The 19,822-nt window shown below is 39.9% G+C and overlaps 1 protein-coding gene and 1 pseudogene across 2 annotated transcripts; one reads left to right on the top strand and one right to left on the bottom strand.

Annotated features, from left to right (window-relative positions):
- The first annotated feature begins 712 nt into the window (after positions 1-712).
- On the top strand, positions 713-9,491 carry LOC121791034 (AUGMIN subunit 1-like). Of its 2 annotated transcripts, XM_042189092.1 has the most exons (7): positions 713-979; positions 7,741-8,070; positions 8,259-8,391; positions 8,465-8,599; positions 8,681-8,804; positions 8,959-9,096; positions 9,185-9,491. In XM_042189092.1, the coding sequence occupies exons 2-7, from the start codon at positions 7,785-7,787 to the stop codon at positions 9,290-9,292; spliced, it is 924 nt and encodes a 307-aa protein (XP_042045026.1). In that variant the 5' UTR covers positions 713-979; positions 7,741-7,784; the 3' UTR covers positions 9,293-9,491. The 2 variants fall into 2 exon arrangements, with proteins under 2 accessions (XP_042045026.1, XP_042045027.1); XM_042189093.1 differs by lacking the exons at positions 713-979; positions 9,185-9,491 and having other exon boundaries at positions 7,621-8,070; positions 8,882-9,093.
- A 171-nt stretch (positions 9,492-9,662) lies between these two features.
- Positions 9,663-16,810, bottom strand: LOC121791033 (annotated as a pseudogene).
- Between the last annotated feature and the right edge of the window lie 3,012 nt (positions 16,811-19,822).

Here is a 19,822-nt window from a genome sequence, read left to right as displayed (position 1 = left end):
TCTACCATCCATGACTTATCAAACGGTTCATCACCTTGTTTGCGGCGTAATTCATCTATTAAGTTCTATTGGTGACTTTTTTTTGCTTTCTGTTTTTTTTTTCTAAATCTAGTATTACTGTTCGTTCACATTCAATCATCAATAAATTATGAAATCATTATTTTAATTAATCTTCAATTCAGCACTTTAAAATAATCTAGATGCATTTATTTTTGTAGTTCATTTAACTGTTTAGGAAATCTAAGAAACAAATTACTTTTTAAAAATTAAAAAATGTATTTTATATAGATAATTACTGCTATCTAATTAAGACACCAATTTTAGACACAATACGAAAATTCGACACAAACAGTGCAAAGTTAACAAGTTTGGATCATGAGTTCGTGACCTTATAGGCTTAATTCGATAAGAATCCTAATAATTTCGTGTTGGATTCGAGTTGGATTGATTTCAAATAACCCGCTAAAAATAATTTAATTTATGTACTATATTTTAGTTTATTCTCTAGATTCATGTAAATCAAGTTTCAAGTACTATATAAATCGAATTTTTATCATGTAAATTGTAACAATCCGAAGAATACAAAATGTGATGGAAGTCGAGAATTTAAATAGTAATCAACTTACTAATAAAATATACTAGGAATTAGTTGTTGGATAATAGTACTAATGTTGAGAAAAAAAAGTGAATTAAGAAACAGAAAAAGAATTTCGAAATGGGAATTGATAGTGTGTGTGATCACACCTACTTACACACACAACCACCGTATCAAACACACGCATCTCTCTTCGCCGGCGAGTTGGAGACCACCGCGACTTCGACGACCATCACTCGTCACTCTCTCGGTATTCCGGCCTCTCTCCCGCGGCACAAACACACATAGGGCAGTCTTTTTTTCCTGCGTTGTGTCTGTCCGGCCGTTTCTGCCGCCACCGTCGTCGGATTTCGGCGACTTTGACAAGTCTTTTCTTTCCCTCATGTAAGTAACCTCCCTACATCTTTTATTTATTCAATTTTGAATTCAAAGTAAAGATTCATGATTTCCCCCAATTCAAATTTAAACAAATTAAGTGCAAATTATGTAAGTAACCTCGGTTAAATTCCACGAATGTACAGTCATGGGAGATGATATCCGCCATTTGTACCCGAAAAAAAAAAACATTTCCAGTGATGGCTTGTTGGGGTCGTGTTGCCGCCGATCTCACACGCACACGATCGAAAAATAAAACACACAAAGGTGTAACGTGGTTCGGTGATAATCCACCTACGTCCACGGAGAAGATGACCGGAATCTTATTGATGGAACTCTCAATACAAGAACTTCACACTCACAATCTATCACTCTAAGCAAACGCTAGCTAGTGCAAGAATTCTCTTCCAATTGTGTGCGTAATCTGTGTTCTGCGTCTCTCTCTCTCTGATTACAATCGAGCTGTAAGTATATATGGGAGTCAAGAAGAAAAACAAACTAACTAATTTGTTTCTAGAAACAGTTACAACCGCTAAACACCAACGGCTAGTTTCAGCTCGGCAGCTCAAACCGAGCTCCCTGCTAGTTCCAGTTCGGCAGCTCAAACCGAGCTCAAGACCGCACTCCCTTCTCGGCGCTCAAACCGAGCTCAAGACCGCACTCCCTTCTCGGCTCAAAACCGAACTCCCTTCTCGGCTAGTTCTAGCTCAAAGCCGAGCTTCCTTCTTGATCCCTGCCCCGAGCTTCAACGGCTCTGTCACTTGACTGAATCAGTGAACTGCAAGGACACACCTTCACAAATCTCCACCTTGTCCTTGCAAGTCTCCATCAACATCTAAATTCCCTTCTCAAAACCTATTTCATACCTCAGCACTCCACAACCTCAACCAACTTCAAACAATGCTTGAACTTTGAAGCCGGGTAGAGATTTTGTCAACATATCTGATGCATTTTCTTCAGTAGGAACCTTTACCACATCAATCCTTCCATCCTGAATTTCATCTCTAATGAAGTTCCTCCTCACATCAATGTGCTTGGACCTCTCATGGAACATTTGATGTTTTGCTAAACATATAGCCGAGTTGCTGTCACAGTTAATCTTCACTGCTCCCAGCTTCATTCCTAAATCTTCCAAGATTCCTTGCAACCATTTCCCTTCCTTTGCAGCCTCAGTCAGAGAAATATACTCAGCTTCGGTTGTGGACAGTGCAACCACAGACTGCAAATTTGATTTCCAGCTAATTGCTGTGCCATATAGTGTGAAGATGTAACCACTCTGAGACTTTCTGTTGTCTAAGTTAGCCGCATAATCCGAGTCACAGAATCCTTCTAGGACTTCCCTCTCCTCAGACCAAACTCCACCACCAAACTTCAAGCCAACCATGACAGACCCTTTCAGGTATTTCAGAATCCACTTTAGTGCTGCCCAGTGATCCCTACCTGGATCAGCCATATATCTGCTTGCAACGCTTATGGCATGAGCTACATCCGGCCTTGTACATATCATCAAGTACATCACACTTCCCACTATATTTGCATAGGGTATCTTGCTCATCTCTTCTCTATCTTCAGCTGTCTTTGGCATCTGTTCTTTACTGAGTTTGAAGCAGCTAGCCAATGGAGTGGATACTGACTTTTCACTCTTTACCTGGTATTTTTCTACCACCTTTCTGATATAATCAGCCTGAACCAATTTCAGTTCTTTCTTTTTTCTGTTCCTGACAATATCCATACCCAAGATTCTCTTGGCTTCCCCAAGATCTTTCATATCAAATCTCTGCTTCAACTCATCCTTCACAGACAGCAGCTCACTCTTGCTTGATCCTGCCAGCAGAATATCATCCACATACAGCAGTAGATAGGCCAGTATTAGATTTCCACTTCTCTTGACATACACGCAGTTATCAAAACTGGATCTCTCAAATGCCATCAATTCCATCTGCTCATGAAACTTCTTGTTCCACTGCCGGCTGCTTTGCTTGAGCCCATATAGGCTTTTCTTTAACAGGCAAACTTTCTTTTCTTCTCCCGGCTTCTCAAAACCCTTAGGCTGCATCATATAGATCGTCTCCTCTAGATCTCCATGCAAAAATGCTGTCTTCACATCAAGTTGATGCAGCTCCCAGTTGAAATGAGCAGTCATGGCCAATAAGATCCGAATAGAAGTGTGCTTCACCACTGGAGAGAACACCTCTGTGTAGTCAATACCCTCTACTTGTGTGAATCCTCTAGCAACCAGCCTTGCCTTAAACCGTATACTTTCAACTTCCCCCACCTCTACTTTCTTCTTAAACAGCCATTTGCAACTGATCAGCTTCTGAGTCCCTGGATCAGTCACCAAAATCCAAGTCCCATTTCTCAGCAAGGACTCTATTTCTTCTTCCATGGCCTTGATCCATTTCTGACTTTCCTTGCAACTCATGGCTTCTTCATAGGTTGAGGGTTCTGAAAACATGAGTACTTCTGCTACACATAGAGCAAAGAAGCTCATGTCATAATCTGAGAATCTGCTAGGTAGGCCTGCATTTCTTCTTGGATTTCTTCTGGCCCCTTGAGCTTGCAGCAGCTTGCTGCACTGGTGACTCCTGCTCACCTGTGTTCTGAGTATGTTGAGAACTAGTTGCTCCACCTTCTTCTTGATTTTCTGTGATCACAACATCCTCATCAGTGTCTGTTCCAGCAGATTCTCCACCAAACTCAAGGTTTTGCATATCAGAGCTACTGCCACCACCAGAGGGCTTCCCATCATCTTTAAATGGCATCTCCTCTTCATTGAATGTCACATCTCTGCTCACAATGATATTTCTGCCTTCTCTATCCAAATTCCACAATCTGTATCCTTTCACCCCATCTTGGTATCCCAACAACACACATTTCTTTGCCCTTGGCTCCAATTTACTCTGCTTAATGTGTGCATAAGCAGCACACCCAAACACCTTCAAGGCTGAGTAGTCACCTAGGCTTCCATACCATCTTTGATCTGGGGTCTCATTGGATATAGCAGATGATGGACACTTATTGATCAGATTAGCTGCAGTAGAGACAGCCTCTGCCCAGAATCTCTTTGGCATTCCAGAGTAGAATAGCATGCACCTCACCCTTTCTAGCAATGTCCTATTCATTCTTTCTGCCAGCCCGTTCTGTTGAGGATTTCTTGGCACGGTCCTATGCCTTCTTATCCCTTTCACTTTACAGAAACTATCAAACTCCGCAGACAGAAACTCCATGCCATTATCAGTCCTTAGATATTTAAGCACTGAGCCCTTTTCATTCTCATATCTAGCATGCCATTCTCTAAATTTTTCAAAAGCTTGGGACTTCTCTCTTAGAATGTAAATCCACACTTTTCTTGAGTAATCATCTATGATGGAGATGAAATACTTGCCTCCACCTATGGATTCAGTTTGGGATGGCCCCCACAAGTCACTGTGGGCATACACAAATGGGGCTGATGAAGTGTGTTTCCCACCAGAAAATGGCAGCTTCTTTGCCTTTCCTAGAATGCAAGATTCACATTTCTTTAGGCTGTCTGATGCACTTAACTTCATCACTCCTCGTTTAGCCAGCTCTCTTATGCCTTTCTCACCCACATGTCCAAGCCTGGCATGCCATAGATACAGGTCTTCTGTCTGGGCAAGATTCACAGCATCAACCACGGTTTCACCCAGCAAATAGTATAGGCTGTTCTTTCTCTGAGCCTCCATCACAATTCTGGTGCCTTTTGTTACTGTGAGGATCCCATCACCAGAGTTGAATCTGCACCCTTTTGACTCTAGCATTCCAAGAGATATTAAATTTCTCTTGATTTGAGGAATGAATCTGACTTCTGTGAGAGTCTTCATACTCCCATCCTTCATCCTCAATCTGATGTTCCCAATGCCCTTGACATTGCACACTTGATCATTTCCTAGCATCACTGATCCTTCCCAAGCTGATAATTCTTGGAACCAAGATTTGTGTGAGCAAATGTGGAAGGAGCAACCTGAATCCATGATCCAGCATTCCTCAATCTTGGCCCCTGAGTGGATATTCAAAGCTTCATTATCTTCAACATCCTGAGCCAGATCAGCAGTCTCTATGTTCCCAGCCTTTTCTCGCTCTTGTTTCTTCTTCCAAGCAAAGCAATGCTTCTTTAAATGGCCCGGTTTCTTACAGTAGTGACAGCTTCTCTTCTCCTTCCATACTCCACCTTCTTCCTTCTTCTGGAACTTCTTCTTGGAACCCTTTTTATTCTGATTATTTTTCACATGCAGACTCTCAGCTACTGGATCAGTTTGTTTGTTATCAGCCTTCTGAGATTCCTTCATCTTTAATGCAGAATGAATCTCTTCATAGGTGACCTTGGTTTCTCTTCCAAGAAGCACTGCATCCTTGAAGTGCTCATAACTTTTAGGCAGGGAATTGAGCAACATCAATGCCTTATCTTCATCTTTAATGACCTCATCGATATTCTCAAGATCATCTATGCATTTCCCAAACTCCTCAAGCTGTTCAGAAATGCTCTTTCCATCTGAAAACTTGAAAGCAAGAAGCCTTTGCTTCAAATGTAACCGGTTCGCCAGAGACTTGGTCATATACAATGACTCAAGTTTCCCCCATACTCCTGCAGCCGTCTCCTCCTTGGAAACTTCCCTTAGCACCCTGTCCGTGAGGTTCAAGATCAGGGTGCTATAAGCCTTATACTGCATATCTTGAAGCCTTTGCTTCTCCTTGTCATCAGTATCAGGTTTGCCTTCTTTAGCGTCACCTTCATTCTTCAAGATATCCCATAGGCCTTGCTGCATCAAGATGGCCTTCATCTTCAGTCTCCACAGCCCAAAATCGTTTCTCCCGGTGAACTTTTCCACCTCGAACTTGGCTGTAGACATTTCTCAAAACGAGCGGTGGGCAATCGCCAAGATCAGCTTATACAACGGAACCTCTAGACACGAACTCACCCAGAAACCAATCAATCGGCAAATCGTGGAAGTCTTCCCACAGACGGCGCCACTTGTTGGGGTCGTGTTGCCGCCGATCTCACACGCACACGATCGAAAAATAAAACACACAAAGGTGTAACGTGGTTCGGTGATGAATCACCTACGTCCACGGAGAAGATGACCGGAATTTTATTGATGGAACTCTCAATACAAGAACTTCACACTCACAATCTATCACTCTAAGCAAACGCTAGCTAGTGCAAGAATTCTCTTCTAATTGTGTGTGTAATCTGTGTTCTGCGTCTCTCTCTCTCTGATTACAATCGAGCTGTAAGTATATATGGGAGTCAAGAAGAAAAACAAACTAACTAATTTGTTTCTAGAAACAGTTACAACCGCTAAACACCAACGGCTAGTTTCAGCTCGGCAGCTCAAACCGAGCTCCCTGCTAGTTCCAGTTCGGCAGCTCAAACCGAGCTCAAGACCGCACTCCCTTCTCGGCGCTCAAACCGAGCTCAAGACCGCACTCCCTTCTCGGCTCAAAACCGAACTCCCTTCTCGGCTAGTTCTAGCTCAAAGCCGAGCTTCCTTCTTGATCCCTGCCCCGAGCTTCAACGGCTCTGTCACTTGACTGAATCAGTGAACTGCAAGGACACACCTTCACAGATGGGAAAGACGCGTGAGGCTCTCGCGTCTTTGATAAACCAAACACGCGATAGTCTCTTGCGTGTATACAAAACACGCATCAAGCTCATGTGTGTTTGAAAACACCTGATCGGGTGAATTTCCAGTTTCAAAACACCCGGCCGGGTGAAATATTTAAGACAGGAGGAGTCCAGGGAGAACACCCGGTCGGGTGATTTTAACTTTTAAATCACCCGGCCGGGTGAAATTCGTGTTTCAAGTATGTATAATAACAAAAATTTTATCATGATAAAGAGATTAACATAATCAAATAGTGCACGAAATTTACCTACATCCCAAACTTGAAACTTTATGTTGTTATACTGCAGTGTTTCCACATTGAACTTGAACCCAATTGCTGCAACAACAAAAAAACGAATAATGTCAAATTACAATAAGTTTATTTCTTCTCTCCCATAAAGTGGACAATTACGCTTACTAATCCATCAAGCGACAGTCCATACAGCAAAATTGTGAAGTCCAGACACCACATCGACTACAAAGCCAATTTGAGACCAGAAAAGAGCTTTGGCTAGAACACTATCCATAAACTACATGACTTATCTATTAACACCGATAGCAGTTTAAAATAAAGCAATATGATCAATTATCCAATTATTACACAATGCTCCCATCATTGTAGATTCAATGAACAAAAAGAATTGCGTGTTTTGAAACACGAATTTCACCCGGCCGGGTGATTTGAAAGTTAAAATCACCCGACCGGGTTTTCTCCCTGGACTCCTCCTGTCTTAAATATTTCACCCGGCCGGGTGTTTTGAAACTGGAAATTCACCCGATCGGGTGTTTTCAAACACGCATGAGCTTGATGCGCGTTTAGTATACACGCAAGAGACTATCGCGTGTTTGGTTCATCAAAGACGCGAGAGCCTCACGCGTCTTTCCCATCACTGGAAATGTTTTTTTCCCAGGTACAAATGGCGGATATCATCTCCCATGACGTACATTCGTGGAATTTAGCCAAGTAACCTCCCTACATCTTTTATTTATTTTCAATTTTGGATTCAAAGTAAAGCTAGGGTTTGAATTTATGCTTTCCCCCAATCCAACATTGTCTCGAGCTAAAATTTTAACACAGAATTGTGATTATTGATCTACTGGATTTTCTTTTTCTATTCTTTAATTGTTTTGGCTTTGTGGATGTAGGTTCGGACTGTAGATCAAATTTAGAGCGAGGGAAGACCACGAAGATGAGTGAAATTGGTGCAGGATCTGATCCTCCTTCTCCTTTTCTCTCAGTGGCATCATCGAAAAGCAGTGGCAACACTGGATTTGATGCTAATCGGATTGCAGAAGTGAAAGCATGGCTCGTTTCTCAATTCGACGCAGTTGGAAAAGACGTACCTGATTTCGAGTACACTCCTCGAAGCATTGCTCACTTGCACAGTATTGCCACCCTCTCCCAGGCCAAGACTCAGGCGGCCACCATTGTGGCAAATGATTTTCATCAGAAAGCTGCAGAATATCGTTCACAAGGTGGTCTAACTTTTATTTCTGTCTGCTACTTGTCTTGGCTTGTTTGTGTGTTACTAATGCATATGGATTCCCACATCCGCAACTCGTTTTTCAATGTGAAAATAATAACCAGCTGTTAACGTCATTATGTTTGTTGTATGAACCTCATTGTTTTTGTGTTGTGTCTTGTTCACTTTATATTACTGCAGCTGCTAGGATAAGAGAGATACTAGAGCATGTTGGACTGGTGCAAGAGAGTTTACCGTCAAATGTGGTATCATGTTCCCAAGTTCTTGCCAGTGTAGCTAATCTGTTGAATATTAGGGATACTGAATTAAGTAGGTGGGTATTCAACCTTAAGGTTATACTCAGAATATTATAAGGAGCTACCAACTTACAAGGAAAAATGCTTTAGTTTTCTTGTAGCAATGGCAGATCAATCTCTGAGAAAAACAGCAGTAGAAGACAAGAGAGCTAAAGTTCAACAGGAGTCCAAAGAACTTCTTGACTATACTAGGAAAGCAATTGCACGATTGACATACCTGAAAAGGTGGATCTGCAAGTTCTTTTTTTCCTGATTTGCATGTCAAACCTTGTTTCTCCTTTTTCTGAATATACCATTTCATTTCAGAACACTCACACAATTAGAAGATGACATACCTCCTTGTGAAGCTCAAATGGAACACTGGAAGACGAACTTGGCTATAATGGAATCAAAAGAGAGACAGTATTTGCAACAGTATTCTAATTACAAGGTATGGTAATGTTAGGTCTCTTTCAAATGGGTTTGAATCTTTCGATGTTGTTCTTATCAGTGTCATGTGTTCTGAAGATATGTATATATACCAAGCTCGTGAAAAGAACGAGAATTGTGAACTTCAGTTCCAAGTCTTAACATAATTTTCCCAGGCAATGCTCAATCGTGTGGGCTATAGCCCAGATATTAGTCATGGCGTGTTGGTAGAAATGGCCGAGCACAGGAAGGATTTGGAGAAGAAAACAAAACCAATCCTTGAGACATTGAGAAGTTACCAAGACTTGCCTCCTGTAGTTTCCTTTTCCCTCTAGTTATAGTTTCCTCCCTGCATAATTTTAGCTATTATAGATTGATTTTGGGAAATCCGATTTCATCCAGGACAAGACCCTGGCTGCATTGGCAATTGAGGATAAGAAGAGGCAGTACGCAGCTGCTGAGAAGTATCTCGAAGATGTGTTGCAGTCTGCTCTCGCTTCTTCTGAGTGATGACTGATTAAGGCTGAGTTTGTCTCTTTTGTGCATTCTTTGTAGAATTGTTTGAGTACTTTTATGATATTTCTTGATGGTTTGAAGTATATTGTTCAAATAGTAGCAACACTTTAGTATTTCGTGTATAGGCAGAAGTCTGGAATATGGATAGCCCACGAATTCAATAGAATATCTGAAAACAAACATTTCTTGCTAATATCGAAGTTTGACTCGTTATTCAAGTTATAAGGACGAACAGGGATGAACTGATCAGGTATCGCCGTTACCATGTTTTTATTTCTCAGTAACATTATGGAACACTTTACCTTTTTATTTCATAACACACTTTTTATATTCTTTACTTGGCTATTTGATAAAAGCAAAATAATTTAAGTGATGAATGGTTTGTGAATTATTGTACATTATATATATGTATAAATCTGAATGTTAGGTTTATTAAGAGTAAAAATAACAAATAGCTGTCTTGCCCGTGGCAGTAAAATGGTAGATATGCATACAAAATCTTGTGAGTTGAATAATGTCACATTATAAGGTACTGCCTTTGCCTTCACTATCATTAGCCAGCCGACTTGGAGAAAGATTTTATAGGAAGTTTCCATTTGATCAATGAGTATGCTGCTACCAAGCTTTGTCTCTGTCCAATATTCAACTGGAAACATGCATAATCAGGATAATAAAAGTAAATCACCAGAAATACTTCTTTTGCTTTAATCAACTCTAATTCCAACAATGGTAACAACATACCTGTTTTGAGGTTATAAAGGCTCCAAGGAATTCATGAGGTCTTCGGTTATCTCGCCGAAAACATCTGGGCATCCATTCCATGTCCCCTGTTCTCGTGTTTCCCAGTATCCGCCAATGTAACGGAAAGGTCCTTCTCCATCTCTTTCGAACCATCTTGGTTTCCAACCATGTTCTTGCAATTTCCTTGACTGTCACCAGTAGAAGAACCATCTGGTTAGTGCCAAGCGCAGCAAAACATTTCTATAAAATTTTTTAACTATATCCAGACAAATTAATTTGTCGATTCATTAAGATCAACTGAACACACAAGATAAGAAATTGTCCATTTTAACAAGAGCAAAGAGTTTAAATACATGGAAGGCTTGGATTATTAAGTAACTATACCTATATTGGTTGGCAACAGATTATCATATCATTCGCACAAGCAAATCTATTATTTTCGCAGCTCAGATAGCGCAGGTTATGTATCAATTGAATAAGGACAATGAGAAGTGCTTCTTACAATATGAACCCGCTGTCCATATTCCAACCACTGAACCAGAGCAGTACTAAAGCATACAATTACTGCAATCGTTTCTCTAGATCCCATATCGCAGCCTTCCCCAAGATAACAGCCCTCTTTACCCACAAAACTGATTAAATCATTTATAAAAAGAAGCTCATATACCATTCTTTGTCGTGTTTCCAGACGGAGCTTTTCCTCATTTGCCTTGTCAAATTCTCCATTTTCCAGATGTCGTTGGTCTGGTCTTAGTCTTGAATCTGTGGCAGGGAGCTTCTCCTTCATCCGTCATGAAATACTTGGAATCAGATAGAGCTATATAAGAGAACTAGTGTGCATAAGCGTGAGGAAGAATGAAAAAGGAGCTATCCAATACATCATCTATACCTTCAGTCCCGGAGTCAGTTCGTTCAGTGTAATAGCGAAAGAAGTTAGGTTATAGCGAGTAAGGTTCGAGGGAGGCTTATTTCTTTTCCACAATAAAGATGCCTCAGACCTATCTTTTGCATTGTCAGTTCCTTCACCATTTACAAAATACATGCTATCATCCCACTTTCCAAATAATTGAGCCACTTTTTTCCCCGTGGAATCTTCAACAAAACCATTAACCTGTCGAGTTAGTACATATCTTTATATTATTTGGTCAAAGAATAAAATAACTGTTTCCAAGAAGTAGTGCACACATGTACTACTTATATTAGCTTCATGAACGTAAGAGATGCTGCGAGATTTACCTGGTGAGGATTGCGCTCAAGAATAGACTGCTCCTTGAACTTGAGTTTGCATGAATATTGGCGGTTACCTTGGATATGCATCGTTCCATGGTGGTCACAGTAGATGTTTCCGAGAATCAGATTGTAGATGCTGGTTGTGACCTGAAAGTAGAAACCATTAAAAAGGAAGTGTTCCATTAACTATTAAGGGGGAAGAAGGAAAGAAAAAATAAAATCCGTCAATGGTTAAAGATGCATATTATGCACCTTGCTCCATTGGAAAGTCTCCCCATCATCAAACTCTAAATGAAGAGTTCCAACAGGATCAACTTGAATAGATCTTCCCCAAAATTTTGATTTAAGGTTTGTGTCACACCAGAATCTCCAACCTTTGCCCTCACAATGACAAGCAATGACAGTAGGGTGGTGACTGACCTATATATATCACAAGTTGGTCAGCATCAAACAAAGAATTTAAGGGAATGACCTTCATCTCAAGAAATGGCAGAAAGAAAAAACTGAGTCTAGCTTTACAGCACAAAAGCTAGCTACAAGAAAATGTAAGAGGGAGCGCAGCCATTAACACATGACCAACTACCTAAATAACTTCCTTATTGCTTGGTGATATGTTAGGGAGAGCTAATGCAGATTTGACAGAATCATCCTAATATACGAGCATATAATGTAGTGATATTAAATAAAAGTAAAGTCATTAGGTATCACCTTTTCAGAGAAGAAGCGGATTCCTTTTTCTGGATAATCAGCTTCATAAGTTTCACCAAGTAGAGGGTTAAAGGGTTTGCAATTACGGCCTTCTGATGAAGCATATCCCGATACAGCAAATGCAGCAACATTCAAAATCCTCATAAGACTATTTCCCTGGAATTGTAATGCCATATTTCATTAATTTATCAGGTGTAATTGAAATTTGTAGGTTAACTCAAACAGTATTTCAGCGTTTATTTCATGGGAAACATGACTGAAACCTTTCAAGTGCAATCCATGCATGAGGTTCACAAGGAAAAACTTCAAAAGCAAGGGCTAGAGAATGTTTTTTTTTCCAATAAATTTGACTAATATATTAATTATCACAGAAAATATTGTGGAGAAACATGGTTGGAAAGCTGTAAACAAAGACTGTAGAATTTCTAAAAGAAGAATCTTATACTATAAACTGAAACATTTTCCAACCCATACAGTAACAAAATAATAAGCAGCAGCTAAAGAATCTTATTGGATAACTTACTGCCAACTGACAAACACAAATTGTAGTTTGTGAATAAATTATGAGGTCAAAGAGGCAAGTTCAGATCATAGTAAGGAGCAGTTGTTAACTGAAATAGTAAGAGAACTAGAAGGCATCAGGGCAGTAGATATTAAGTCAATAATTGAATATGCATCTTATGAAGTTAATGCATTGAAGAAAATGGACCATACCGCTTTCCCATGTTCATGCGCCTGATCCAAAAGATGAGAGTACTCCAGATCTTCAAAACATTTTTGCAGTGACGATATTGGTTCGTTAAAATATACAGGGAGGCAAACCCGTTGTCAAATCTTTTCCTATGTTATCCTTAATCATAGACCATAGACTAACACCTTTCTCCTTCTCAGCCGGATCTGGTAACTTCTTTCTTCTCTCAACTCTTGGGTATCTAGGATCAGTTACATTCTCCGTTCCATCTGCCTTGCACACACTATCAGTTTGATGTCCCAAACTCATGCCACCATCCATCTGATCTATATCTTTTGACCCAGAACCCGATGTATGCTCAGAAAAATATTCATTTGTGTCAAAGAAGTGAACCTCCTCCTCATCCGATGCTTCATCAAGGTCTTGCTTTTCGACATCATCTGAAGATTCAGTAGTGCTCCACTCTGTAACCAAGAACAACTTCATGTCAGAGAATATTGTAAAGCTTTCCAACTTAGACAGTCTAACATGTGTATTGAGTTCTGTGTAAATCAGGCAATAAACGTACTACTAATGAATCATACATATTGAATAATATGGAACAATTTTCTTGAGAATGAAAAACAGATACATCCTTTGATATATGTGATAATGAAGTGCGAAAATAGATCTATAAATATTGAAGAAGGAATGCATAATTATGCAAAACTTGGATTCAGATCATGGACATTTGTGAGATTTTCTCAATTGGCAACTCATCTAGTTAAAGAATTTTGGGTACGTCGTCAAAATTATTTAGGACTAAGAAACCTTTTATCATCCCATGATGGAAAATTTCCAAATTCATTTACAAATGTGGATGCCTCCAATGCAAGTTTAAAAATAAACATTCACACCAGAAAGTTCATCACTTAGTTTAATCGCTTCACCAAAGAAAGGTTCAATATCACTTAGTTTAATCGCTTCACCAAAGAAAGATTCAACTGTTTCTCAGTTTAATTACTCTCCAAGTGAACAAATCTATATGTTCTCTAGTCGCTGAACTTGATTAAATCTTGGTTAGTGCTTATCAAAGGTAGAGATATTTTAAAACTGCAAATTATTTCTGTTATATTATCTAATGTTGGAAGAAAGACAAAAATTACACCTAAAAGAGTTCCAAGGTGTAACTGAAATAAGATAACATACATAATTTGATATAGTCTCTAACACAAGGGAGAGAAGAAAGTGACGAAGAAATATCTATACCACCATACTTCCGCTGTGCCAGATTTCTGTATTCGTGCTTCATCAATTGATATTCACCATCATTAATCCCAGAGGCTTCAGCTTCAATATTTGCTGCCTGGAAACAAAAATTTGAAAAGTTTATCTTACTATACCTCTAAATGTTTCTGAAACTGAATACTTATAATATACCAAGCTCTGAAAAGTGAAACCCATAAACCCATAAACCATCCCAGAAAAGAGTATCAAGTTGCCATATTCTTTGCTTCAATTGCGCATGGATGAGGGAAATATTTGTTAGATCAAATAAGATAGGAGCAGTAGTTGTTATTAACTCATCTTATAATGATTTTTTGGTAATTGTGAAATTAATTGCTTGTAAAGGGAAATTATTTCCTGATCTCACTGCAAGGCATGTGAATCTATTAATCACAATTTATCCCCAAGAAAATCTGAGACATAAATGATAGCACTCAAAGAACATTAACTTGATAACCGTTCCCCGAAAAGACTACAGAAAATTTAGTTCATGCAAGACAATGAATGACAATCAGAACTTTCCATCAAGATCAATACTTATATTATTCGCCAAACCCAAATATAACTGTACTTATCACATAAATCATCAAATTCTACTAACTGTAAGTTTCTAATTGTAGTCTTGACGTGGTCGCTCCTTATGGTACGAACGAGTATAATGCAATTTCTGTCTAACTACTGTTTACACTTTAAGGGGGGTTGTTCACTTTTCATAATTATACTACTAAGATAATGTAGTAGTCGTATTTTTTATCCTAATTGCTAGGATTTCTCCAATCCTACCCTTTCAATGAGATATGAATCATGCAAAAGATACAACATACTCCTACTTAACTGCTTAGCTCAGGACATCATAATCATTCTTTAGATTACTATTAACACATGATGTATTTCTAGTGCTAATAGTAAAGAAATGTAGTATGTGCGATATTGAAGATAAACAAGTGAAATCATCACCTCCAGCTGTCTCAATGTATCGAGCAAATTGGAGCGTTCCTGGCAAAGAAGTTGAAACTGTCCTTGTACACCAGAAAATTCAGATAGCACAATCTGCTCACAGTCCTTGACAACCCCCTCACCAACACCTTCCTCGAGCAAACGCAGCTTCAGCCTTTCAGTTGATACCGACAGTTCTCTAGTTAAGAGAGGGATATTGCCAGTCTGCGGTCTCAGAGAAAAGAGGCTTCTTGTGGAATTTAAAGCCTCTATCCAAGCCACTCTTTCTTTCTTGGAATTTGTCCGCAAATGAAGAGTCTTGTAGCCGTAAATATGTAAAATCGCCTGTCATCGGACTTGCTCTCTCGAAATGACGAGATCTACAAACAATTTCACACCAAATTCCTTAAAGCAATTGTAATTACGGAAATACTACTCTACAAGCATAGTAGTAAAAAGCAAGAAGATATCACCAAATAGCCAAATAAAAAGTCACATTACGATTGATTGACAAATTAATCAACAACAAAAAAACAGTTCCCTTTGATTGCTAAGGAGACATATAATGAATTTTGGGCAGGCATATAAATGGTGAAAACTTAGTACAAGGAAACAGAGACTTCCCAGAACAGTAATATACTACGAATTCAAATAAATGTACTCTTTGTTTTTTCTTTTTCCATTTTTAATAGACCTGAGCTTGAATCTATTCAGATCTAAAACATTCATGCACTGTAGCAGTAAGAAAGCTGGCTCAAAACATAAAATCAAATTTCAAAAACCGAAAAACCCATCACCCAACGAAAAGTACTTCTGTCCATTCTGTAGTTCGAAAAAACATAAACAATAGATGCCATTCTCCAGAACAGCACTTTCATTAAAAAAAATTAGTAAATTGAGTAAAGAGACGGTAATTGGATATAGAAAATGAAGGAATTATGCGAGAGGAAGTAATTAAAGAGAGAAAAAAAAATAAAAAAAGGGGGGGGGGATCCCAAATGTTGATGTGACCATACAGTAAAAATCAAAGAAACCTAGCCAGGCCTACTATGTGTCTTGTTTTGATGACTCTCACAAAACTCACCTGCTGATGTGAACGACTTTAGATGAACAATCAGTTAATTTGGAGATTAAAACCATGAAAATCACTTAAATGCAAATCGGCTCAGATATCAAAGCTAATTACGCCTTTTTTTTGGTAGCTAGCCGTGAAAGCAAAATTTCGCAAAATATAGCATGATTTACATTCCTAGCTAATTCACGCTGCTCAATTTTTTGCCTCTAGTAGAAAACCCTTTTTCTTTGGTACACGCAATAAAAGACAAGCCCTCACTTTCAATTTCTCATCTACCCCATACCCAAACACAAACACGCATCATCGACATTTCCTCTCTCTCTCTCTCTCTCTCTCTCTCTCTCTCACCACACACACACACACACACATCGCATTTGCACCGACCTTCAAATGGGACAATGCCCACGGATTTGCCGCGTTTTCTGCTGGTGGCGGCGGCGGAGCCGATGAGGACGACGTCGGGCGATTGGGGGCGGCGCGACTTGGAGTAGGAGAGGACGCCGTTGTCTCTCAATGTGAACCACCTAGATCGCCATCCTTTGCCGTAGTTGGTCCACTTGTAGAGGATCCCGGCGGACGCCGCTGCTGGTGCTGGTGCCGACGTCAGATCCTCCGGCATTGGACTCAGATCCGCAATCGATCGCGGAGCCAGTCCTCAGGAGCGTCGGCTCCGGCGAGCCGTCCCCGATCCCGGCGCTCTCGAGCGTTATGCAGCACAGCGGGTGCATCTCCTTCACCCGCATCGCGGCAAAATTACTCACAATCGATGTGATCTCAGCATCACCAACTCCAATTCGCTATAGCCATTCCACGATTCCTGCACCACACAGCAGCATTAGAAAGTGAGGACTCGGATTGTGTAAATGTCACTAATGTGTGGCAATCGAGAAATTGGGAAGAGAGAGAGAGAGAGGGAGGAGGAAGGAGAAAGGAGCTCTGAAACTGAGGGATTCTTTTAGAGAGAGAGAGAGTAGAAAAGAAGTGTGTGAATTGAATTCATAAACAAGGGAAGGGTGGTGGGAAAATGACACCAAAAAATAAGAGTAATAGTTAAGGGGGTTTGGCTTTGCTTGTGTGAGAATATAAATGATAAAATTGTAGGGAAGAAGGGAAATTGTATGTATGTTTATACGTGCGCACATTTATTTCAATGAAGCGTGACTTTATTGAGTAGATTATTGAAATCTAGTGTTGTATCATATGTGTGATTATTGTGGTGGTTATAAGCGTCATCATTATTATCATGGAATCTGCTGTGGAAATGTGCTGTCATTTTAGTTTGGATAAATACTGTCTTCTACATTACGAAATTTTCAATTTTTAGTTTTGCAATATTCTCATGCGAAACTGAAAAAAAGAGAGAAAACAAGGCGAACGATAAATAGTGGTGAAAAGGAACGAAATAGAAAAATGAGCAATAATAAAAGAAAATAAAATAAAAAAGAGGTGGTGGGCCTCATTCCCAATGTTGTCCACCAAAGCAAAGCATCATCCCTCCCACGGCGGCGCATTGCTACACGAGATCGTGATCCGGAGATCTCGGAGGAATTCCATGTCCTAACCACACCGTCGCAATTTCAAACGGTGTAGTCGTCCCGGTCACAAGATCCGTGTTCATCTTCGTGCTCGGTGAATAATTCATCTGTTCATCTATATGTCTCACTTTACCCCGGCATGTGTATTTATTATTGAGATTTACAAATTAAAAGAAAGATACATGGTATAGATAATCCTAGTAATTTTATGTCATTGTAGAGTGTCCATAAAAATTAATTAATTTTTATTTATAATATTATACCACTATACAGTATATTGTAATATAGTATCAACTTATTTATTCTTTGTATGACATGTATGCCACTATAACTATCTCCACTGGAGTATATTATTAACAGTAACACCAACCACTTTGATAAAACTCGTGGCCGTTTTATGAGAACATTGTTTAGGGGCCGATAGAGTATTAAAATAATTAATTTAGTAATTGAGATGCCAATAGTAATTAAGACACGGTATCTAATTGCTGCACATGAGAAAAAAAAATGGCATTATTTTTGTTAATCTAGTTGTATTGCTCTATAATTTGAATTCTCCCCTCCCCATAAATGTAAAGAAAATGAGTACGACGATGTGTCACATTTTGATAGGATATATGATCATATACTATTCTAAGATATGCAAAATCTTATATGAACTATTTATATGGGGTTGAAAAATATGTAGTCATGTCATATAGTCTTCCTTTCCAGATTGAATGTTGATGTGCTATTTCTTTTTAAAAAAAATAATTCAACATTAATAATGAACAAAGTTGTTGATTTCAATGTGTAATTGCGCAAATGGCTCGCTCTATGAGCATGATCATATTGTTTTTTCAATCTACTTACTGTACAAATTAATTTCTTTTTGTGTGTTATCGAAGCAACGTCGTGATTAAACTTTGATCAAATTATCCGAAGATTTTTTCTAATTATCAATCGATTACTGTAAAATAGCTAGTATGAAGTACTTATATTTATGCATTCTACATTTCTACTACTAGTAGTTAATTTAATCTGCTGCACATATAGGGTTTCAGAAAATACCTACTTGCAAACTGTTTGAAGAGGTTGTCGGTTTTGGACTCTAGTTCTGTTTGATGCAGAATTGTTTTTTATGCTAAGAGCATCCACAACCGTGCTCTTGCCAGCGGCACGGTTGTGAGTCCGACCCCACTTTTTCTACCTGCTCTCTGGCAAGAGCACAACACCCACAGCTGTGATCTTCCGCAAGGACGAGCACAATTAATTTAAAATCCAATTACACAAAAACATTTCCATAATACTAAAATTCATTAAAAAACCACAAAAATATTACAAATTACAAATAAAATAAAAAAGACATAATTAAAATCCTAAAAATTAAAAATTACATAATTAAAATCCTAAAAATTAAAAATTACATAATTAAACTCCTAAAAATAAAAAATTACATGATTATTGGCTAATATTACCTGAGGAAGACTACGCATCCGGCGGCACCAACCCCAATTGTTTTTTGAGATCCAATATCATGTCCTCGTGTGTTTGAAGTTGCGTGGGAGTCATAGTTGACCTATCGGCCATATTGAGTTGGGCCAAAAGGGCCCACAACGAGTTGTTCGGGGTGGAGGTGGAACATAGGGTGCGGGTTCGGGGGGCGGGGGCCAATGGAGTGGGGCGGAGCGCCGGCGGTCGGCCGCCGCCTTCTTCCTTCCTTGCGGTCGGCGTTGGGAACCGCTTGGTCCGGCGTCGGGGCTACCCAAGTTAGCTCCGGCGAGTTGGCTAGCCACTTCTTCGGAGCCGGAGTCGGATAGGGATACCGACCTTGACCGTTTGGAGGAGCCGCTCGAGGAGGATGTTACGCCTCCCATATACCTAGGGTGGAACCGCGTTTCCTGCCAAACGTTGAGGTACTTGAACGACTTACCGTTCAAGGATTGGTAGGTGCTCAGCGCGGCAGTGATGATGTCGACCTCGCTCTGGCCGCTCCCGGTATTCTGCGACTCCTGGAGGAAATAGCCATTGAACTTGCCAATTTCTTCGTTGGCTCGGCCAATGCAGTTGCGCACCATACTCTCGTTGCGCTCGATCGTTCCCGCGGCCGGTTTGCATTGTACCGGCGAAAGACGCGCCATCAAAAGTGATCGCCGGATTGGTTCGTGCCAACCGCCGCATCTTCGGAGATTTCGAAGTACGCCTTGAACAATTTATCCATCTCCGCCGGAGTGTACGGTGTGCGGACACCGGCGCGAGTAGGAGGAGTCGGAGGGAGTTTGGGAAGGGGCGGTCGACCTAGGCTCCGGTGTCACCCGTATCGCCCTTCGGAGGCACCTTGGTCATCGATTGGGTATGTGATG

The sequence above is a fragment of the Salvia splendens genome, unplaced genomic scaffold (genome assembly GCF_004379255.2).
Source record: "Salvia splendens isolate huo1 unplaced genomic scaffold, SspV2 ctg705, whole genome shotgun sequence".
Lineage (NCBI taxonomy): Eukaryota > Viridiplantae > Streptophyta > Magnoliopsida > Lamiales > Lamiaceae > Salvia > Salvia splendens.
Note: the sequence above shows the minus strand (reverse complement) of the source record. Positions and strands in the feature narration are given on the sequence as shown.